This window comes from Mastomys coucha, unplaced genomic scaffold (genome assembly GCF_008632895.1).
Source record: "Mastomys coucha isolate ucsf_1 unplaced genomic scaffold, UCSF_Mcou_1 pScaffold21, whole genome shotgun sequence".
NCBI classification, from domain to species: Eukaryota; Metazoa; Chordata; class Mammalia; order Rodentia; family Muridae; genus Mastomys; species Mastomys coucha.
Window position 1 is genome coordinate 103,391,047 of NW_022196904.1, and position 18,617 is coordinate 103,409,663.

General features: G+C 35.8%; 1 protein-coding gene across 1 annotated transcript in view; it reads left to right on the forward strand.

Moving 5' to 3' along the window:
• Pde3b (phosphodiesterase 3B) overlaps positions 1-18,617 on the forward strand; it is a 153,024-nt gene that overhangs the window by 116,720 nt on the left and 17,687 nt on the right. The window contains exons 6-11 of the mRNA XM_031387966.1: positions 188-398; positions 941-1,014; positions 9,738-9,877; positions 11,168-11,305; positions 13,356-13,467; positions 15,119-15,232. Coding sequence (XP_031243826.1) covers positions 188-398; positions 941-1,014; positions 9,738-9,877; positions 11,168-11,305; positions 13,356-13,467; positions 15,119-15,232 — 789 coding nt within the window. The remainder of the gene's footprint in view (positions 1-187; positions 399-940; positions 1,015-9,737; positions 9,878-11,167; positions 11,306-13,355; positions 13,468-15,118; positions 15,233-18,617) is intronic.

Consider the following 18,617-nt stretch of genomic DNA (forward strand, 5'->3'; position numbering starts at 1 on the left):
AGTGATCATGACAAATACACCGGGTGCTTAAATTCTTAGATTGCATTAAAGCCCAGCATAGATACAAACTTATTATTTAATTGAAATTTTAGGAGGCAAATGCTCTTCATAAGAACTCAAAACACATACAGTGAATGCATACTCATAAATCTGTACTTATTTATATATCATCTCTTTTAATTTTTAGGTGCTTTGCCCAGCCTCAGTCTTCTGAATTCTTCAAGTCATGTACCAGTGTCTTCTGGCTCTCTAACTAATCGATCACCCATAGGATTTCCTGATACCACTGATTTTCTTACTAAGCCGAATATTATTTTACATAGATCACTGGGCAGTGTATCAAATGCAGCAGATTTCCATCAGTACCTTAGGAACTCTGACAGCAATCTGTGTAGCAGGTAAGTACTATAGCCACCTTGTTTCTGTTTTAGAATACAAGTTCTCTTAAAAGTATTAGCAGTTTTCTGATTCTGTATTTTAAGTTGAGGATGGATTAAAACTGTATCCTCTTGATATATATAGTAGTTTTAAATAAAGGTTTTCTTAGTTTAGTGCTATTAGTTTCCAGATAAATAATCTCTATATGAAGTGAAATACAATGGTATTTTATTCCTCATATCATTTCAGTAAATAGAATTATTTAATAATTAGTGGTTACTTTGCAGTCCCTTGTTGATTTGGTCTTCTTATTTTATTTTTGATAGAAATACAGGTTTTTAACTTAGATCCCACTGTTGACTTTCAAAAGCATGTTTATTTTCTTTAAGGACACAGAAGTTTCCTAGATAATATCATTCAGGTTTATGCACAGATTAGTGTCTTAGGATATGTTACAGTTGAGATCTCATTTAAAATTCAGGCAGATTTCCCAGTTATGTTTAAGTAAAATAAAACAGAACTTCATTTATCATCTATATATTTATCTGTTTTATTTTATAAGCTGTGGACACCAAATACTCAAATTTGTTTCAACATGTGAACCTGATGGTACAGACCACCACAGTGAAAAATCAGGTGAGATTGCATCAGTTATAGGTTTTAAAAACATATTTATTTGTTTGTTTATATAATTTACACCTGATAAGGTTGTTTAAAAGAAGACTGACTAATTTTTCACACACATGCTTCCCAAAACAGAGGCAATACAGCCTTACAGCTTACTCATTTGACTTGTGTTACGTGAATACCACATAGAGTCATCACAAGAACAGGCAACAGACTGATATTTTTTATGTACATAGGCAGAAATATTTTTAACAAAGTATGAGTATACTGAATTTATAAATGTAAAAATGTCCCCTGTGGTCACATGATATTCCAAAATGCAGGAATCATGGGGTATTTAAAGATTAATAAATAATATGCTTCAAATACAGAAGGAAATAAAATCACATGATAGTCTCAGGAGAGAAAAGAAGCAATAACAATTTTGTTTGTAGCCAAAACCAAACTTGTAAAAGCTAGGTAGTTCCTTAACTTGATAAAAGATATATCCACTGCTAACATCCATAATGGGAAAGAGATAGTTAATATTATTTTTAATTTTTTATTATATTTAACTTATTTTTTATGTTGCTGAGGTTTGAACTGAGAGCCCTGTGAATACTTGACAAGGACTCTGCCACTGAGCTACATTCCTAAACTTCTTACATTGTATTTAAAGAGGGAGAGAGAGAGAAAAAATTGGGAAAAATCATTTTTAAATATAAATTTTACTACTTTTGATAAGAAAAAATCAAACAAATTTAGCTTTAGCAATTTAAAGCTTAGCTAAACCTGTTAGGGCTGGCTTTGTTTGATAGCTACTTAGGAGACAAGTACACAGCCTGCTTGGGCTACAGGGTGAAGGCCAGCCTGGTTACAGAATAAATTCTAGGCCATCCTCTGCAAATTAATGAGACCTGTTTGAAACTTCCAACGTTTAAAAATTTATTTATGTGTATATGTGTTGCCTGAATGTATGTATATGCACTGTGTACATTCATTGTCTATGGAAGCCAGAAGAAGGCATTAGTCTCCCTGGAATTTTTGTTACAGATAACTAACCAACATAGCCACCATTTGGGTGCTAGAAATTGAACCTAGTTACTTTGGAAGATCAGCCAGAACTGTTAACTGCTGAACCATCTCTCTAGCCCTCTGCCTTAAAATTTAAAAGTAAAAAGAGGGTGGAGGATATAGCTCAGTGGTAGAGCTCTTACCTACCACCACCAATAAGGTCCTAGTTCAGTACTCACTGATACCGAAAGAAGGAAGCAAAAAAGGAAATAAAGGGGGTTATTATTCAGAGGTACTAATAAGGAAATGAAAGGACAAATCAAGAGTAACAGGAGATGTTTGCAAATTATTTGTCTAAATAGAAATTGTATCCAGGTAGTATAAAGAACTTTAAAAATTTAATAGTAATATGTCAGACTATGAGATAAAAATGGAGAAAAGTACTTGTAGTATGAATGCAGGAAAAGGGACCAAGGAGATCATGAATTTGAGGTTAGCCTTGGTACATAGTAAAACCTGTGTTTAACATAAAATAAGTAAAACACGAAGAAGAAGAGGAGGAATAGAAGGAGAGGGTGGTAGTATTTTAGTGAAAGACATTTGGCAAAAGAGCTAACTAGATAATTAGATATAAAAAGATGGCTGACACTGTTAGGGAGATGCAGTTACTACTACACTGAGATCACACCAGTATTCTAAGTAGAACAGCTAAAGTCAAAGAGAGAGTCACTAGCGGAGGGGAGCAGGGGAGTTTGGACCCTGTACAAAAGCATTTGACAGTTTCTACAAAGGTACATGTAGATTTACATGAGTCCAGAGTATACCAGGAAAAAACACACAGTGCATCCTTAGTCATCATAGTGCAGGCGTGGGAGCAGTACAGACTCCAGCTTGTGAGTTGATAACTCTGTAGGTATATGACATCTGTAAATTGTGTTTAGCAGTTACAGTAATGAACTTTTGATATATGCTCTAACAACATAAATAATATTGTTTTAAGAGAAAGAAGCCAAGCTTAAAATACTTATATTTTATACATATATAATATTCACATAATAAATATTATATTACAACTACAGGAAATTCTCAAAGGGTAAATTTATACAATGTCAGAACAGTTGAGATCTAAAAGGATGGTAGAGATTAACAACAAACATGCATGAGGGATGTTGTGTAGATGATGAGAATGTTCTAAAAGTAGATTAACACGATAGTTGTGTAACCTTCGATTTACTAAAAATATTTATTTGTACACTTAGAGTACAAGCTAAATTTTCTTTTATTCACCCAAAATTCAAGTGCTAACTTGAATGTGTTGGGGCCTTTGGGAGGGAATCAGATGGTGAAGGTGAGATTATTTCCTTTAAAGGGAGCTCACTAGAACTTTGTAGCTTTTTTTCCAACTGTATGAGAAATTGGCCTTCTGATACTTGAGAAATTTACCAGAATACCACTGCACTGATCCTCTCACCTCTGCATTTGAGAAATGAACTGTTGTTTATAAGCCACCAATATGAGATATTCTGCTATAGTGTTCTCATCGAACATGGTGGCCTTTAATGGCATGTAATTAAAATTAATACAGCTTTTAGGAAAATAATTTTTTACTACCTTTCATAGTTCTATGGAATGATTGGTCTTTGAGGGGAGATTCTTAGTTGAGTACATGTGATCAGGGTAGGCAGCAATCATGTAAAGTGTTACTAAGCTGATTTTTTAAAATTCCTGTCTATTATGGCATTTGCAATTAGCAGGCTTCAGATGTTTATGAACTTTATATTCAACTTATAGAGTAATTTCTGTTTCTCACCAGAGCACAGTACATGGTTTATGTTCTAGAAACTCAGTCAAAAACATTTCTTCTACCTTGAACTTCAAATGGCTAAATATTTCATGCTATTTTTAAATGTTTTTTTGAGATTAGAGGACTTTCAATTTTATCTAAGTTGAAATTCTTAAAAATTATTTTCCCTTTTATTAAAAATATATTTTAAAATCTCAAATAATATATAACCTGATTATGGTTCCCCTCCCTCTACTACTCCCAGTTCCTTCCTACATTCCCTCCTATCTGAATTCACTCCCTTTCTGTCTGTCATTATAAAAGATGTCTTCTAAGAGATAATATGATAAAGACAAAAACCAACACATCAGAGTTGGACAAGACAAACAGGAGACAAGCTGAAAACAAGACACAAGAATCAGAGATCCACTTCTTAAAACACTCAGAAGTCTCATGAAAACATTAAACTGGAATCCATAGTATATACACAGAGGCCCCAGTGTGCCTGGTGCAGAACCATGCAGGTTCTATGCATGGTGCCTCAGTCTCTGTGAGTTCACGTGAGCTTTGATCATGTTGATTTAGATGGTCTTGTTTTGTTCAGTCCTTCTAGCTCATACACTCTTTCTGCCTTCTCTTCCATGGGATTCCCTGAACCTTGAGGACAGGGATTTGATGGAGACATCCATTTAGGGCTGAGTGTTTCAAAACTTCTCCCTCTTTCCATAGTGTGTGGCTGTGAGTCTCTGTATTTGTTCCCTTCTGTTGAAGGGAGAAGCTTCTCTGATGCTGGTTGAGCGAGTCGTTAATCTATGTATATAGCAGAATGTAATTAGGAGTCAATTTATTGCTACAATTTTAAAAGAACAGTATGTTTTATTTTACCCTAATTGCCTGGGTTCTTGATTCCCCCAGCAGTGTCAGGTATGGGTTCCATATGTGGAGTGGGCCTTAAGTCAAATCAGATATTGGTTGGTTATTCCCACAGCTCTGTAGCACTATCACTGTAGCATACCTTTCAGACAGAACACCATTGTCCATTCGAAGGTTTGTGGCTGCATTGGTTTTTATAGTTCTCTTTTGGTAGCACACAAAGAACTTTCCGGTACCAAAGACTGTAGCCCATAGGGGTAAAAGCTCTCTGAAGGCACTGGCTTGACTTCTTCATGTTCAGTGAGTTGTGTAGGTGTTGTCTTCAGCAATAGGACGTTGCTGTCAATTTGTAGAGAGCAAATATATAGTCTTGGCCTGGGTTGTTTGGGGATTCCCATGAGACCCCTTTGGCCAACAACTCAATTAGATGCAATGCAATCCCAGCATTGGAAGCTTCATTTGGTGACAAGAAATGGCAAATTGGGACTTTGTCTTCCCCATTATTTGGCAATTTCATTTAGATCATCTTCATATATGTATATATTGTAGTAAGCTTCTACTGTATTTGGTTTCCATACTACCTCTAAATGGCCCTTAATCTTAGCTGTCTCTCCTCATATTCCCTCCCTCCTCCTACCTCCCTACACCACTTCTCCCACCTGCTCCCTACCTGTTCATTCTAACTCCCATCCACCCATAACTATTCGATTTTCCTTTTCTAATGAGAGCTATCTGTACTCTTAGTCCTTTACATAGAACCTTTGTGATTCTATGGGTTATAGCTTAGTTATCAAAACATAACAGCTAATACTCACATATAAGTGAATATATACCATTTTTGTCTTTCTGGGTCTAGAATACCTCACTTAGACTGATTTTTTTTTTCTAGCTCATCCATTTACCTCCAAAATTTCATGATTTCTTTCTTTTTTTTTTTTTAAAAAAATGGCTGAATAATACTCCATTGTGTAAATGTACCGCATTTTCTTTACCCATTCTTCTATTGTGGGACATCTAGGTTGTTTCCAATTGTTGGTTATTATAGGTTCAGTTACAGACACAGCAATTTCTTCTCCAAAGAGGACTACAACACTATCCCACACACTTCTAAAGTGCATTATAATAACTCCTCCCTTATGAGAGCTTATTTACCAATACCATGGACTCTCAAGAAGTCTCATGACTTCTCAAAGAGAATATGAATGAATGAAGTGACATTGTAGACTGGAAGTTCCCATTTCCTTCTCTTTCAGAATATAACCAATAAATTTGAAGCCTATGGGAAGGCCATCAGGCATCTGTCTTAAAATCCAGCCCAGGCACTCCTGCCAAGAAAACAGTCAGAATTTTCAGTTGTTTAAATCACTAAAAAAAGTTCATATAATACACATTAAATGTCAATGATTTTTAAATTAGATTTTTCCTTTGTCAGTTCCATACACGTACATAATAAGATTACTCTAACCCCATACCTGTTTATCTACCTCTCATCCCTGTTGTCCCTCCACATAGATCCCTTCCCGGTTATGTCTGTGTTTTGTGACCCACTGAGTCTAAGTAGGTGTCTGCGTTTAACCATGAGTAGGGAGTTTTCTAGTGGAACCTAGTGGGGTAACTAGTAGGCAGACATCTGAAGATATCCCTTCGTACCCCTTGTCTTTTAGAGGCAACAGGTTAGCTGAGAGATGTAAAATACGTGTTGTTTCCTTAAATGTTTCTTTTAGTGTCTCCTTTTCTTACAAACAGTAACTAGTTCTCTTAATTACATGGCTGGCCCCTCTCCCACTTTTCAGCTCAGTCCCTTCGAAGCTTTCTCCCAATCATTCCTCCTCGGTTTTCCGACAGTCTGCTTAAACAGTCCCTTCTCCCAGTTTTCCCAGCTCTACACTGGAAACAACTGTTATCCTATCTGCTCAGCTCACCTTCTCCTGGCTCAACTGTTAGCAGCTGTCTTCTCACTCTGCTAACCCAATTCACTTCCAACTGTCTGCTAACAATACCTTCTCTGGCTCAGCTCAGGTCTTGCTGGCTCCCATTTTCTCTCTGCTCAATCTCTTCTGCACCAGTATCTTCCTTCTCTAGCCTGACTCAATCTTCTTTCTGCACCAACTGTCTTCTCTATCCCTACTCCTCTGCCTCTGGACACCACTACTCTTCTTTCAGCCTCAGCTGGCTTTTTATATCCTCCCAAGGAGTCCAAGAGGCAGCAGGCACTGGCCATAGAATCAAGCAATTCTTTTAAAGGTTCAGTTGACTAGCAGCTAGGGATCCTTTAAAGGGCCAGACATACAAACCAACTGGGGAAGTAGGCCCCATGAACTCCTCTGTTTAGGGCTAAGTACTCAAAGTTCCCGTTTTCCTCATTACTTTGATTATCAAATAGTCTTTGTATTCATTGTCATTCACTGTAAAGAGAAGTTTCTTGATTAAGTCTGAGAGTAGCTTTTGTCTGAGTATAAATATAGGTATTTAGAAGGCAGTTTAATGTAATGTCAGTTTAGCCCTTCGACAGTAGTTAAGTTTTCCCCTAGGGCCTGTGGCCTCCCAAGTCACAGAACTTTGATCAGGTTTGCAGTATAGGGCTTGAAATCCTTCTCATGGAAGGGGTTTCACATGCAACCAGAAAATGATTACTTGTCCTCTTTAAGTCATACCACTCGTATGGCACATCTTGCCTGGTGGGTAGCTGTTTCAGTTTGTAGAATTCATAGTTAGCTGGGACACCTTTTCTCCTCCAGCAGCCTGCGTAGCACCTTCTGTGCTTTGTGGTGTTTTCAGCAATAGGGTTTTACACTAAAAAATGCAACAATTTGAAACAAACTACTTGTTTAGAGTATTACTGTAACGATTGCCCTTATTTACCAAGACTATTTGAATATTATAGTCCCCTTTCCTGTATGCATTACCAAGTGAAAGAAGTTACAGTACTCTTGTCAGCACTGCAGGTCAACAGAGTTGACTTGATGACTGAGATGGGTACTGGCTATCAAAGAGGTGGGAGCCGTCTAGCTTGGATACACTGGATGAAGAAGTGGTTCTGGTGCTGGCTGGGCTGGAGAGGACAAGGAGGTGTCAGCACCCTGTTTTGATGTCCACAAAGTTTTATAAACTTTTTCATGCAGCATTTTGGATGGCGGTTGACCATGGGTATCTGAAACTGGAAAGTGAGGCTTCAGATAGAGAGGCACTACTGTATTCAAAGTTTTAGTTTATAAAATGAGTATGTTTTATTTGGAAAATAGTATTTTATAAACAATAATACTTTCTAACCTTAAATTAATGTTTTCTGTAATTTAGTATGTTAGGTATAGGATTGGTTAAATCTTTAAATCACATTTTATGTTTAAGATCTGGTAAGTTGGTTTAGTTACTATCAACATTTTATAATGAAGAGAATCTTGCCACTGAGTTTAAGTACAAACATCAGGTTTTGAACCTACTTCTGAAGTTTAACTTCAGTAAGTACATTTTATTATCTTTTTTCCATTTTAATAAGATAGTAGCTCTCTAAGTTGCCCATGTTGGCTTCTACTTAGTAATCAGCTTCCTTGGTAGCTAGGATTATAGGCATGGGACACTGTGCCCTGCTTAGTGAGGACACTCAAGAGCTCAAAAGAGCCAGCATACTAGCTCATGTCTGTAACTCCAGCACTTGGGAGAGTGAAACATGAGGCTTGCTGTGAGTTCAAGGCCCAGCTTGAGCTACATATTTACAGTTCTAGGTCAGCCCACGTTATAAAGTGAGATGCACGCATACACATACACACACACACACACACACACACACACACACACACACACAAACAAACAAAAAAAACACAAAAAAAATTAGGTTTATTTTTAAAAAATTAGCCAGGCCTATAGTGTGGATGAGGTGAGGGGATTGGTAGTTGAGGGGAGACTGCACAATTTAGTGAGATGCCATCTCAGTAAATAACAGAACAAAAGTTTTAAAATCCTACTTATTGAAGAGCATACAGAACACAAGTTTAAAGCTTGATGAATTTTTTTATACATTGTACAATCTGTATCCAGATCTAGAAACTAAATGTTATCTTAAAATTTCCCTTTATGCACCCTTGCAGCTGTACCCCTAAGGTAAATGACTTCCCTGTCTTTCAGTGCTCGTGTATACCACTCATGCATATCATGAAAACTTTTCAATGTATTGTATGTTTGTTAATGATGGCAGGTGGAGGGTGGGGGGACCTTCATACCATGGTGTGCATGTGGGCATCAGACAGCGTGTTGAGTCGGTTCCCTCTTTCCATCTTTACTTGGGTTCCAGGGACTGAACTAGGTTGCCAGGCTGTGTGACAGGCATAGCCAGCTCACTGGGTGAAATAACAGTTTTGAGACTTTTAAAAAGAATTTTGTAAGGTGAATAACAGGGTATAAACTTTCTCCCTGCCTTTCTTCATTGATCATTTTTGTGTTTATGAACTCACCCACATTGTAAATAATTACATTTATTCTTGTTGCTTACTAGTGTATGAATCTCTCACAGGAAAATTACCTGTTTAGGATATTATAAATAAGACAAAAATATTTAAAACATGTGAATAAATACTATTTGGCTACTGGTGTTAGTCTGCTTTTCCATGTAACTTGATAAAAAAGAATATTATTAATCAAACAGAAATAACTCAGAATTTGTCATTTTGTGGTTGAAACTTTACATATTTCTTAATTGTGTTCACATATAATCATGAATTTAATTTTTGTTTTATAATCTCATATGAAGATTGTTTATACCAAATTGGCAAGAAGTTGATATCGAATATATCCATATTGATAGCGATTGAATATATTGATAGCGAATGTCCCTTTTTGTTTCTCACTTTTATAAAGATAGCAACCCCTTTCTGTCATCAGTGAGTAAATGTGAAGTGTTTTTGTTGTCTGAGTGTAAAACCCCTGTACAAGAGTCAGCAAGTTAGACTCTGTGGTGTGAATAAATGCTTTCACCTGGAGTATGGCTCACCTCTCAGAATAGTTTCACATCAGTGACCAGGTTTTGTAATAAAGCTACATATTTAAGGCACATTTTATTTCTATTTATTCTTATATATATTTTTGAAAGGTGAAGAAGACAGCAGTGTTTCCTCAAAAGAACGATTGAACATTGTGGAAACTCAAGAAGAAGAGACAGTGAAGAAAGACTGCAGGGAATTATTTTTCGAAGGTGATAATCATCTAATGGAAGAAGCACACCAACCAAATGTAAAAGATATTTTCAATATCATTATGTTAAAGTGAAATGTGACATGAGTTAGTACTGGCTTCATTATTTTTAAACAGTATATAATTATCTATATAATGAATTTATTTTTTTACTGAGAAGTCACAATTAATGGAATAATGCTTGGTTTATGAGTAACAGTTCTAAGCCAATTACTTGTGAACAAGAAAATTTACTTTTTACGAAAAATTTATTTAATCTTATAGTAGAAATATTTCATTCTGTTATTTCTTAGTTATATATATATATTTTAATGATTTATTTATTATTATATCTAAGTACACTGCAGCTATCTTCAAACGCACCAGAAGAGGGCATCAGATCTCATTACAAGTGGTTGTGAGCCACCATGTGGTTGCTGGGATTTGAACTCAGGACCTTTGGAAGAACAGTCAGTGCTCTTACTCGCTGAGCCATCTCTCCATCCCTCTTTGTTATATTTTTAAAATGCAGAGACATGTACATAGTTATTTAAAAGTGGAGAGAATAATTATTTACATGGGCTAGCAAATTGGCTCAGTTGGTAAAGCTGCTTGCTGGCAAACCTGATGATCTGAGTTCGATCCTGAATCCACATGGTGAAAGGAGAGAACTATAACTTTGAAAAATTATCTTTTGACTTTCACAGTCACACTGTCATATGCGTGAATGCACACACACCAAATACTAAAAAAAGAATGATTACTTCTAGTAGTACCATTTTTTCCTCAAGTTCAGTATTGAAATTTATAGGATAAAATTCTATTTACATATTTGGGGATACTATTCTAGTAAGAAGTACCACTGTTATGAGACTAGGGTTTTTTTTTTTTCTTACTTTTTGGTACATATAATGTCTAAAATGAAAATAATGGATTTTAGATTTACATAGTCATTTGAAAATAAGCTTAATTATATAATATGTTAATGATATATATGATAATGAATATATCATTACCCTCCTGATGCTAAGAAGATGTGTTTAAAGTCTTGAAATGGCATTTAACAAAGAGAAGAAATAGAAGGCAAGATGAAAGACTATTTGAGAAAACCACTACAGAAATGATGGATAACTATTGTCAATATTCAGTCTTAGGTATTCTCATTTAGATATGGATTTAAAAATAGGTATGCTCACACATAACATATAATACTGATTTTTAAAAAAAATACTGTTATACTGACTATATATTAAAATGATAATATATTGGTTTGAAGAAAATATATGGATTAAGTTCACTGAAAAACAAATATCTGTAAAAGATAAAGTTATTTTTTTCTCCTTTGTTCAGATTGACCAGGAAGTGTTACTGGACCCAATGTTAGTAGAAGATTATGATTCATTAATAGAAAAGATGAGCAACTGGAATTTTCAGATTTTTGAGCTTGTAGAAAAGATGGGAGAAAAATCAGGAAGGATTCTCAGTCAGGTTTGTCTTCCTATCTCTACTTTATTACAATATTTTTCAGATATTGATAGAAGCAAAATCTAAATAATTTTACTGGTTTAATTACAAGTTTAGAAATGGCATTGTCAATAAATTTATCTTTTAAGTAGCCTTCAAAACATATAGTTAAATGTACATGATACACATGTGTTATATATTCTATGCTATTTTTGGTATATAAAATGTATTTGTCATATATAAATATATGTGAAAATCATTAATTTGAGTATATTAATGAGATTTAAGCTTGCTAACATAGTAATAAAGATTTACTTTTTCTTTACTCTTGAGATTCGAAAGGACCTGAAAGATGATTTAGTTCTAATTACTAAAATGTGAATATTATTTTTTTACCTTTCCTACCTAGAGCTTGGGTGAATAGTTCATTTCATAAATGGACCAAGAGTCAGAGTTTTACCTAATCATTCTGTATAAAAATTGACCTTCCATATAAAGCAGTTTTAATCCTGCAACATGGCTGCTCTGATCACATCCAACGACCTTCTAGGTCTGTGTGATCTGGCTGGAATGCAGACATGTCTTTAGAATATATCTTTAATCCCAAACAGTGATGTCTAATTGAGGGGCAGACAAAGTGATAAATCAGAGAAAACTTGACAGAATGAGTCAGAGATGGGATATGCCCAACTCTCAGGAGAAAAACTGAACAGTGCTGGGACAGTGAAGTTATCAGTGAGTTGGAAGTTGAGTTCAGTTCAGTTGAGTGGAGTTGTGTTTGATGCAGGTCAGTCACTGCATCAGTGAGTTGGCAGTGCATGTAGTGAGTGCAGTGAGCACAGTGCAATGCAGTGAGTGTAGTGCAGTAAGTGCAGTGTAGTGAACACAATGCAGTGAGCCCAGTGCAGTGAGTGTGGTGTTGGGAGCATAGTGCAGTGTACTTAGTATTGTGTACTGAGTAGAGTGCAGTGGGTGTAGTGAGTGCAGTGCACTGAATGCATTCTAGTGAGTGCATTACAGTGTAGTTTTCTTGTGAGTTCATGTAGTTAAATGTAGGTCAGTGAGGCAACTGAGGCCAGAGAATAAGAAGGAGCCAAAAGACTAGAACATATTGCCGGAGTTAGTTTGAGGCCAAGCAGAGTAATTCAATGAGAAGTTGAGAGAAGCCAGATTGAGTCATTCAGCTTGGAGAAGAGTTTGAACCAGCCAGCCAGAGTTCAGAAGTAGATAGGGTAAACTCATTCAGTGGTAAACCTCCAAGATGACAAATAAAAGTTAAAATATGATTCTCATTAACTCCTTTAATATCTTATCTACAAAATATAAAACATAAAGGGATACTTAGTGTAGCAGGAATAGAAAGTCTGTCCCTTGAATTCTTTAGGGCCAAAAAATATGATGAATACATTTTTTTTCAGACTTGTTTTTTAAAACACTTATAAAGTTTTCAATGTCTTTCAGTAAATTTGTAATAAAAAGCTAAAGGAAAATGAAGAAAACATTTAAATTAGGACATGTGTAATAAAATTTCTTGGGTTTTCATAGGATTTAAGGTGATAATAATAAACAAACTTAAAGAAATGTACTGAGAGATTTGGAGAGATGGCTCAGGAATTATGAGTACTTCCTGCTTTTCCAGAGGACCTGAGTTTGGATCCCAGTGCCCATATGTCAAATGACTCAAAAGTTCCTGTAACATCAGCCCTAGGGAATTCAGCAACTTTTTCTGAACGCCACAGGAATCTGCACACATGCCCTCCTCCCAAACATAAATAAAATCAATATGATGGGCTTAATGCCACAGTCTGTAATCCCAGTTATTTGAGAAGCTGAGGCAGGAGGATGTCAAGTTCAAGGTCAGCCTAGACAACTTAAAGAGACTCTACCCTAAAAACCAAGAAGGACTCATAATTTAAGAATAGTTCTTATCTAACATATGGGAGGCCTGGAGTTCAATCCCAGTACTATGAGAAAAATAAAATATATGCATGGTCATATTTCTAAATATATCACAAACTGAGCTACAGAGAGACATTCTGACTTTTAAATAAAGTTCACTTTATTTTATACTTAGGTTATGTATACTTTATTTCAAGATACTGGTCTATTGGAGACATTTAAAATTCCCACTCAAGAATTTATGAATTATTTTTGTGCATTAGAAAATGGCTACCGAGATATTCCATGTGAGTATTGGCATACCTGGTTAAGTTCTAATAACTTGTTTTTCTCTTCAGATAAACCCTGAAATATTTTTATAAATACACATTTAAGAAATTTTCAAATAGTTATTTTAAAAGAATATTTATATCCTGTTACCTGGTGTTAACTGACTTGTTAATTTTGATATATGCTCCTAAACCTTCCTTATTAATCTTTTTATAAAGTGGATCATAATATCAGTCTTTATAAGTAATTTTCTTCACCTAAATACTGTATAGTGCCTCTCCTTTTGTATGTATGTATTTGTGCATGCATGTGTGTGTACATGCACTTGTGTTGCAGGTGTGCACATGCAGATGTAGGACAAATTAACTGAGGTCTACTTTTTCCTGGATCTCAACAAGTAGGCCAGGCTAGCTAGCCAGTCCCAAGGACTTTTCTTTCTCTGTCTGCCCCAGCATTGGGTTTGCAAGTATACACCACTAGGCCTGGCCTTTTCTTTTTAAATCTGAGTTCTAGGGCTCAGATTCAAGTTTTTGTGGTTATAAAGAAACACTTTACTGACTGAACAAGCTCAGTGTATGTATGTGTATATGTATATATATTGTATATCACTTACTTGTGTTCCTTATGTTTTTAAGTATTTATGAATGTTAAATAAACTATTTCAGAAAAAGTTTCATTTAAAAATATTTAAAACTTACACACAATTTTCTATTTTAGATTTCTTACTGATATTTGGAATGATTTTTAATTTTCTGTACTGAATATAATTTGAATTTCTAATATGAAATATATGTTTTTTTTATGTGTTAGTCCTTTCTGTAGTTTCTCCCATATGAACACATACAGAGTAAATTATCCCTAAATTAGCATAATAATACTGCTTTATAATTTAAAGTGTGACAAGGTTTTATTTCCATTTATGAGAAATTAGTATTTCTCACTTTTTTTTTTGCCAAAAACATAGGTATATAGAATATATGACTCTTCGATGAGCAAAATGTTTATGTGTGTGTGTGTGTGTGTGTATGTGTGTGTGTGTGTGTACAGGTGCACACACTTGTACACACAGAGAGACTGAGGATAACTTTGGGTGCCCTCTGTATCCTGCTCTTTGAAACAGAGTCTCTTATTGAACCTGTGTCTATGCTGGAGACAGGGAAGCTCCATTTATTCTCTTGTCTCAGCTCCCCTTCTTTGTTTCCCCATCCCCCACCACCCCTACCAAGAACTGGGATTGCATTGTACATACAATTATGCCCAGCTTTTCACTTCGGTACAGGAATCTGAATTCAGATCTTCATTCTGACACAGGATATGATCTCACCCACTGGTCGTCTTTCCTGTTCCCCAAACAAGTCTATATTTGTCTCCATAATCCAGACACCAACATTATAAAATCAACACATAGAAATATCAATATTTTTTCAATACTTTTCAATTATCTTTGTCTCCACTGGGTATTCTTTTGACCTTTATTATGTTTTTGTATTTTCTTTGAAATCTTATAAAAGAATATCTTTTAATATATCAGAATAACTTAAAATGAAATTGTGGGAAATACCTTACTTGTTAGGGTATAGTTTAGCTAGAAAAAAATTTTCACTTTCAAATGTCTTATCCCAAACCTAAACAGAACGATGCTATAATAAAGTATTTTGTTAATTTCAGATCACAATCGTGTGCATGCCACAGATGTCCTACATGCTGTTTGGTATTTGACAACAAGACCAATTCCTGGCTTACAACAGATCCATAATAACCATGAAACAGAAACTAAAGCTGGTACTTCCTCCTAAAAATCTTTATTTTAATTATGTAACTAGAAATAATAAATTAAGCTGTCTTATATAAGTATATCTAATCTCTAAAAATTTCTTTAAGTAAATTTTGCTACACATAAAAGATTTTGTAAGCTACAATGCTTAACGTGACAAATTTTAAGCTTGTTACCATCTTAAGAGGTAGATCATGATCCAGAACTACTGTATGTAACATGTTACCTCTCTTCTCAGTCTACTAAGATATCCATTATCTTGGATATTTTGATAATTTTTGTTTCAGGTTTATTAAATATGTTTAAAATACACAATAATACCAAACAAAAGGGAGACATTTAAATTTTTCACAATGATATTTAAGTAATTAATGTTTAAAAATATTTGCAAACATTGTAAATTATGTTTCAAAAAATTAATATTATCCCTGATCATAAATACCACTGTTTAAATTAGCTTCATGTATTATAAAGTTCTTGTATCTCTTACTTGAACTTATGGTCATGAAATACTCTAGTAAAATAGGTCTACCAGAGTAGAGATTATATGGGATACAGAGTTGCACATTCTGTAGTCTATTTTCATCTTACTTATAACACTGGGGAGATAATGTTGAGTAGCTCCTGCTAAGAGGTAATTAATGAATGTGTGCTGGAGAGAGAGCTCAGCAGTTAAGAGCTCCTGCTGTTCTTCCAGAGAACTCAGATTGTTTTTTAGCATTCCTGTTGGGTGGCTCACAATCCAGCTACAAGGGACCTTTTGGCTTCTATTGGCTTTGGCAGACACTGCACTCACGAGTGCATTCACACACACACACACACACACACACACACACACACACACACACACACACACAGAGCAGTGAATATCCTAGATGTTCAATAAGGGCAAGTTGGGATGCTAGAGAGACAGATTGACCAAGAGAGGGTGAGAGAGAGGAAAAGCGGGAGAGACAGAGAAAGAGAGGTGGGAAAGAGAGAAATTGTCTCTACTCAGCAGAGAGGGCGCTGAATGGGGGATATTAGCTTTCTATGTCAGCAGGTAGCAAACTGTCTCTTCTTCTCAATGAGAAACTTGACGAAATTACCTCACAGCATTTACCGTGGAGGTTTTCAGAAATCAGCTGGACAAAGTGATGTCTTCCCATTACAATTGTCAATTTCTCCTCTTGTTTACTCCAATTCTCATCCAGTAGGTTCATAAATACAATAGCAGCTATAGTCAGAGTAAAGCATGTATGTGTATGGCCTCAGGGTCATGGGCTTTTTCTTATTGAGGTTGGCTTGGCTTAGTTCTCTGCTGAGTACTCACCAAAGATAAGCCCTCAGTTTTACACCATTCCCTGGGGGATCCAGTCACGTTGAGTGGTAGGTTTATTACAGTGGATTCTTTTCGTTTGTTGTTTGTTTGTTTGGGGGTTTTTGTTTTCTTCTTTCTCTTCCTTTCTTTTTTTCTTTTTTCATTTTTCTTTTTTCTTTTTTTTTTTTTTTTGAGACAGGGTTTCTCTGTGTAACCCTGGCTATCGTGGAACTCTCTGTAGACAAGGCTGATCTCAAATTTGGAGGTTCGCCTGCCTCTGCTTCCAGATTGCTGGGATTAAAGGCGTGCACCACTACACTCGGGGCTGATAAAGCATTCTTATCTCAGATATAGAGTTGTGTTCACTGTCATCATTAGTGAATTTACTAGGTGCTTTATTTATTATGTTACTAAAGACATTACTACACCATGTCAGATAACTCATTTTCCTATATAAAACAAAAACTGTCTCAAGGAGCTTATGTCCATAGAAATTATTGACCTCTCTAAAATCATACCACAACACAGCTAGACTGAGTTAATGATGTGATGGCACATTACAATCTACGATGTGGCACTTGTTGTGTGTAAACATTTTTTGGAATTGGAAGGCTATCACACAAGATGTGGTTTGTTTTCTGATCTAGTGACCAATTTTTTTATGTTTTGCTCATGCGTTTTTGTGTTTTATTTTGGGAGTCTTTCCTTAAGATCATGGGAGTATATATATATATATTCTTTAAAGCATTTTATAATCCTTACAGTTCAGCTTAGATTAGTGACCTATTTGCAGGTAATTCTGAGATGTAGTATAACAAAGAGGAAAATATTATTTTGTGTATCAATATCCAGTTGTCTCAGTAGCATTTTTGTTTGTTTGCCTCTCTCTCTCTTTCTTTTTTGTAGTGTCAGGAAAAGAAGTGAGGACCTTGTGGGTGCTAGTCAAACATTCTACTGAGCCACAATTCTGAGTTCTTAGTAGCATCTACTTAAAGAGTTCTTTATACATTTTAAATATAATGGACTCCTAAACACAACGACATCAGCAAGTTTACCTTATAAAAATGCTGTGAACATGAGTTAACATGTGAGAAAGTCCCCAGTGTCATACATAGTACATAGCTGTTTCTCAGTGGTCTCTTGGCATCCTGGATGAAAAGCCAGTAACTAGAAGCATCAAACTGGACTTTTAGTTTTCTTTCATTTATTTGTGTTTCTCTCTGTAGTGGGACCACGTCCTTATCACTTGAACTGCGTAGTAAGCTTTGAAACCAGGAAGTATGAGTTCTCAGTGTTGCAATGTTCTATGTTCTATTTTTTTTCCCTTTGAGGTGATTTTGGCCATTCAGTCTCTTATGTTTATACACTAATTGTATATTCAGTTTAAATTTTTTATTAGATATTTTCTTTATTTACATGTAAATTTCTCCTTTCCCAGTTTCCCCTCCAAGAAACAAAGAAACAAACAAAAACAACAAAAACAAACCCCTGTTGCCTCCGCCCTCCCCATGCCTGCCACCCCACCCTCTCCCACTTATTGGACCTGGCATTCCCCTACATTGGGGCACAGAACCTTCACAGGGCCGAGATCCTCTCCTCCTATTGATGATCGAATTTGCAATCCTCTACTATACACATGCTGCCAGAACAATCAGACCCCTCCATGTGCAGTCCTTGGTTGGTGATTGAGACCCTGGGAGCTCGGAGGGTACTAGTTAGTTCATATTGTTGTTCGTCCTAAGGGGTTGCAAACCCCTCAGCTCCATTGGTCCTTTCTCTAACTCCTTCACTAGGGACCCTGTACTCAGTTCAATGGATGGCTGTGAGCCTCTACATCTGTATTAGTCAGGTACTGTCCAGAGCCTCTCAGGAGATAGCTATATTTAGGCTGGCTTGCGCTTCCTTTAGTCTCTGCTCCATAGTTAATCTCTGCAAATCCTTCCATGGGTATTTGGTTCCCTCTTTTAAGAAGGAATGAAATGTTCACCTTTTGGTCTTCCTTCTTCTTGAGTTCCTTGTGGTTTTTGGGTTGTTTTTCCTGTATTCCAAACTTCTGAGCTAATAACCACTTATCAGAGAGTGCATACCGTGTT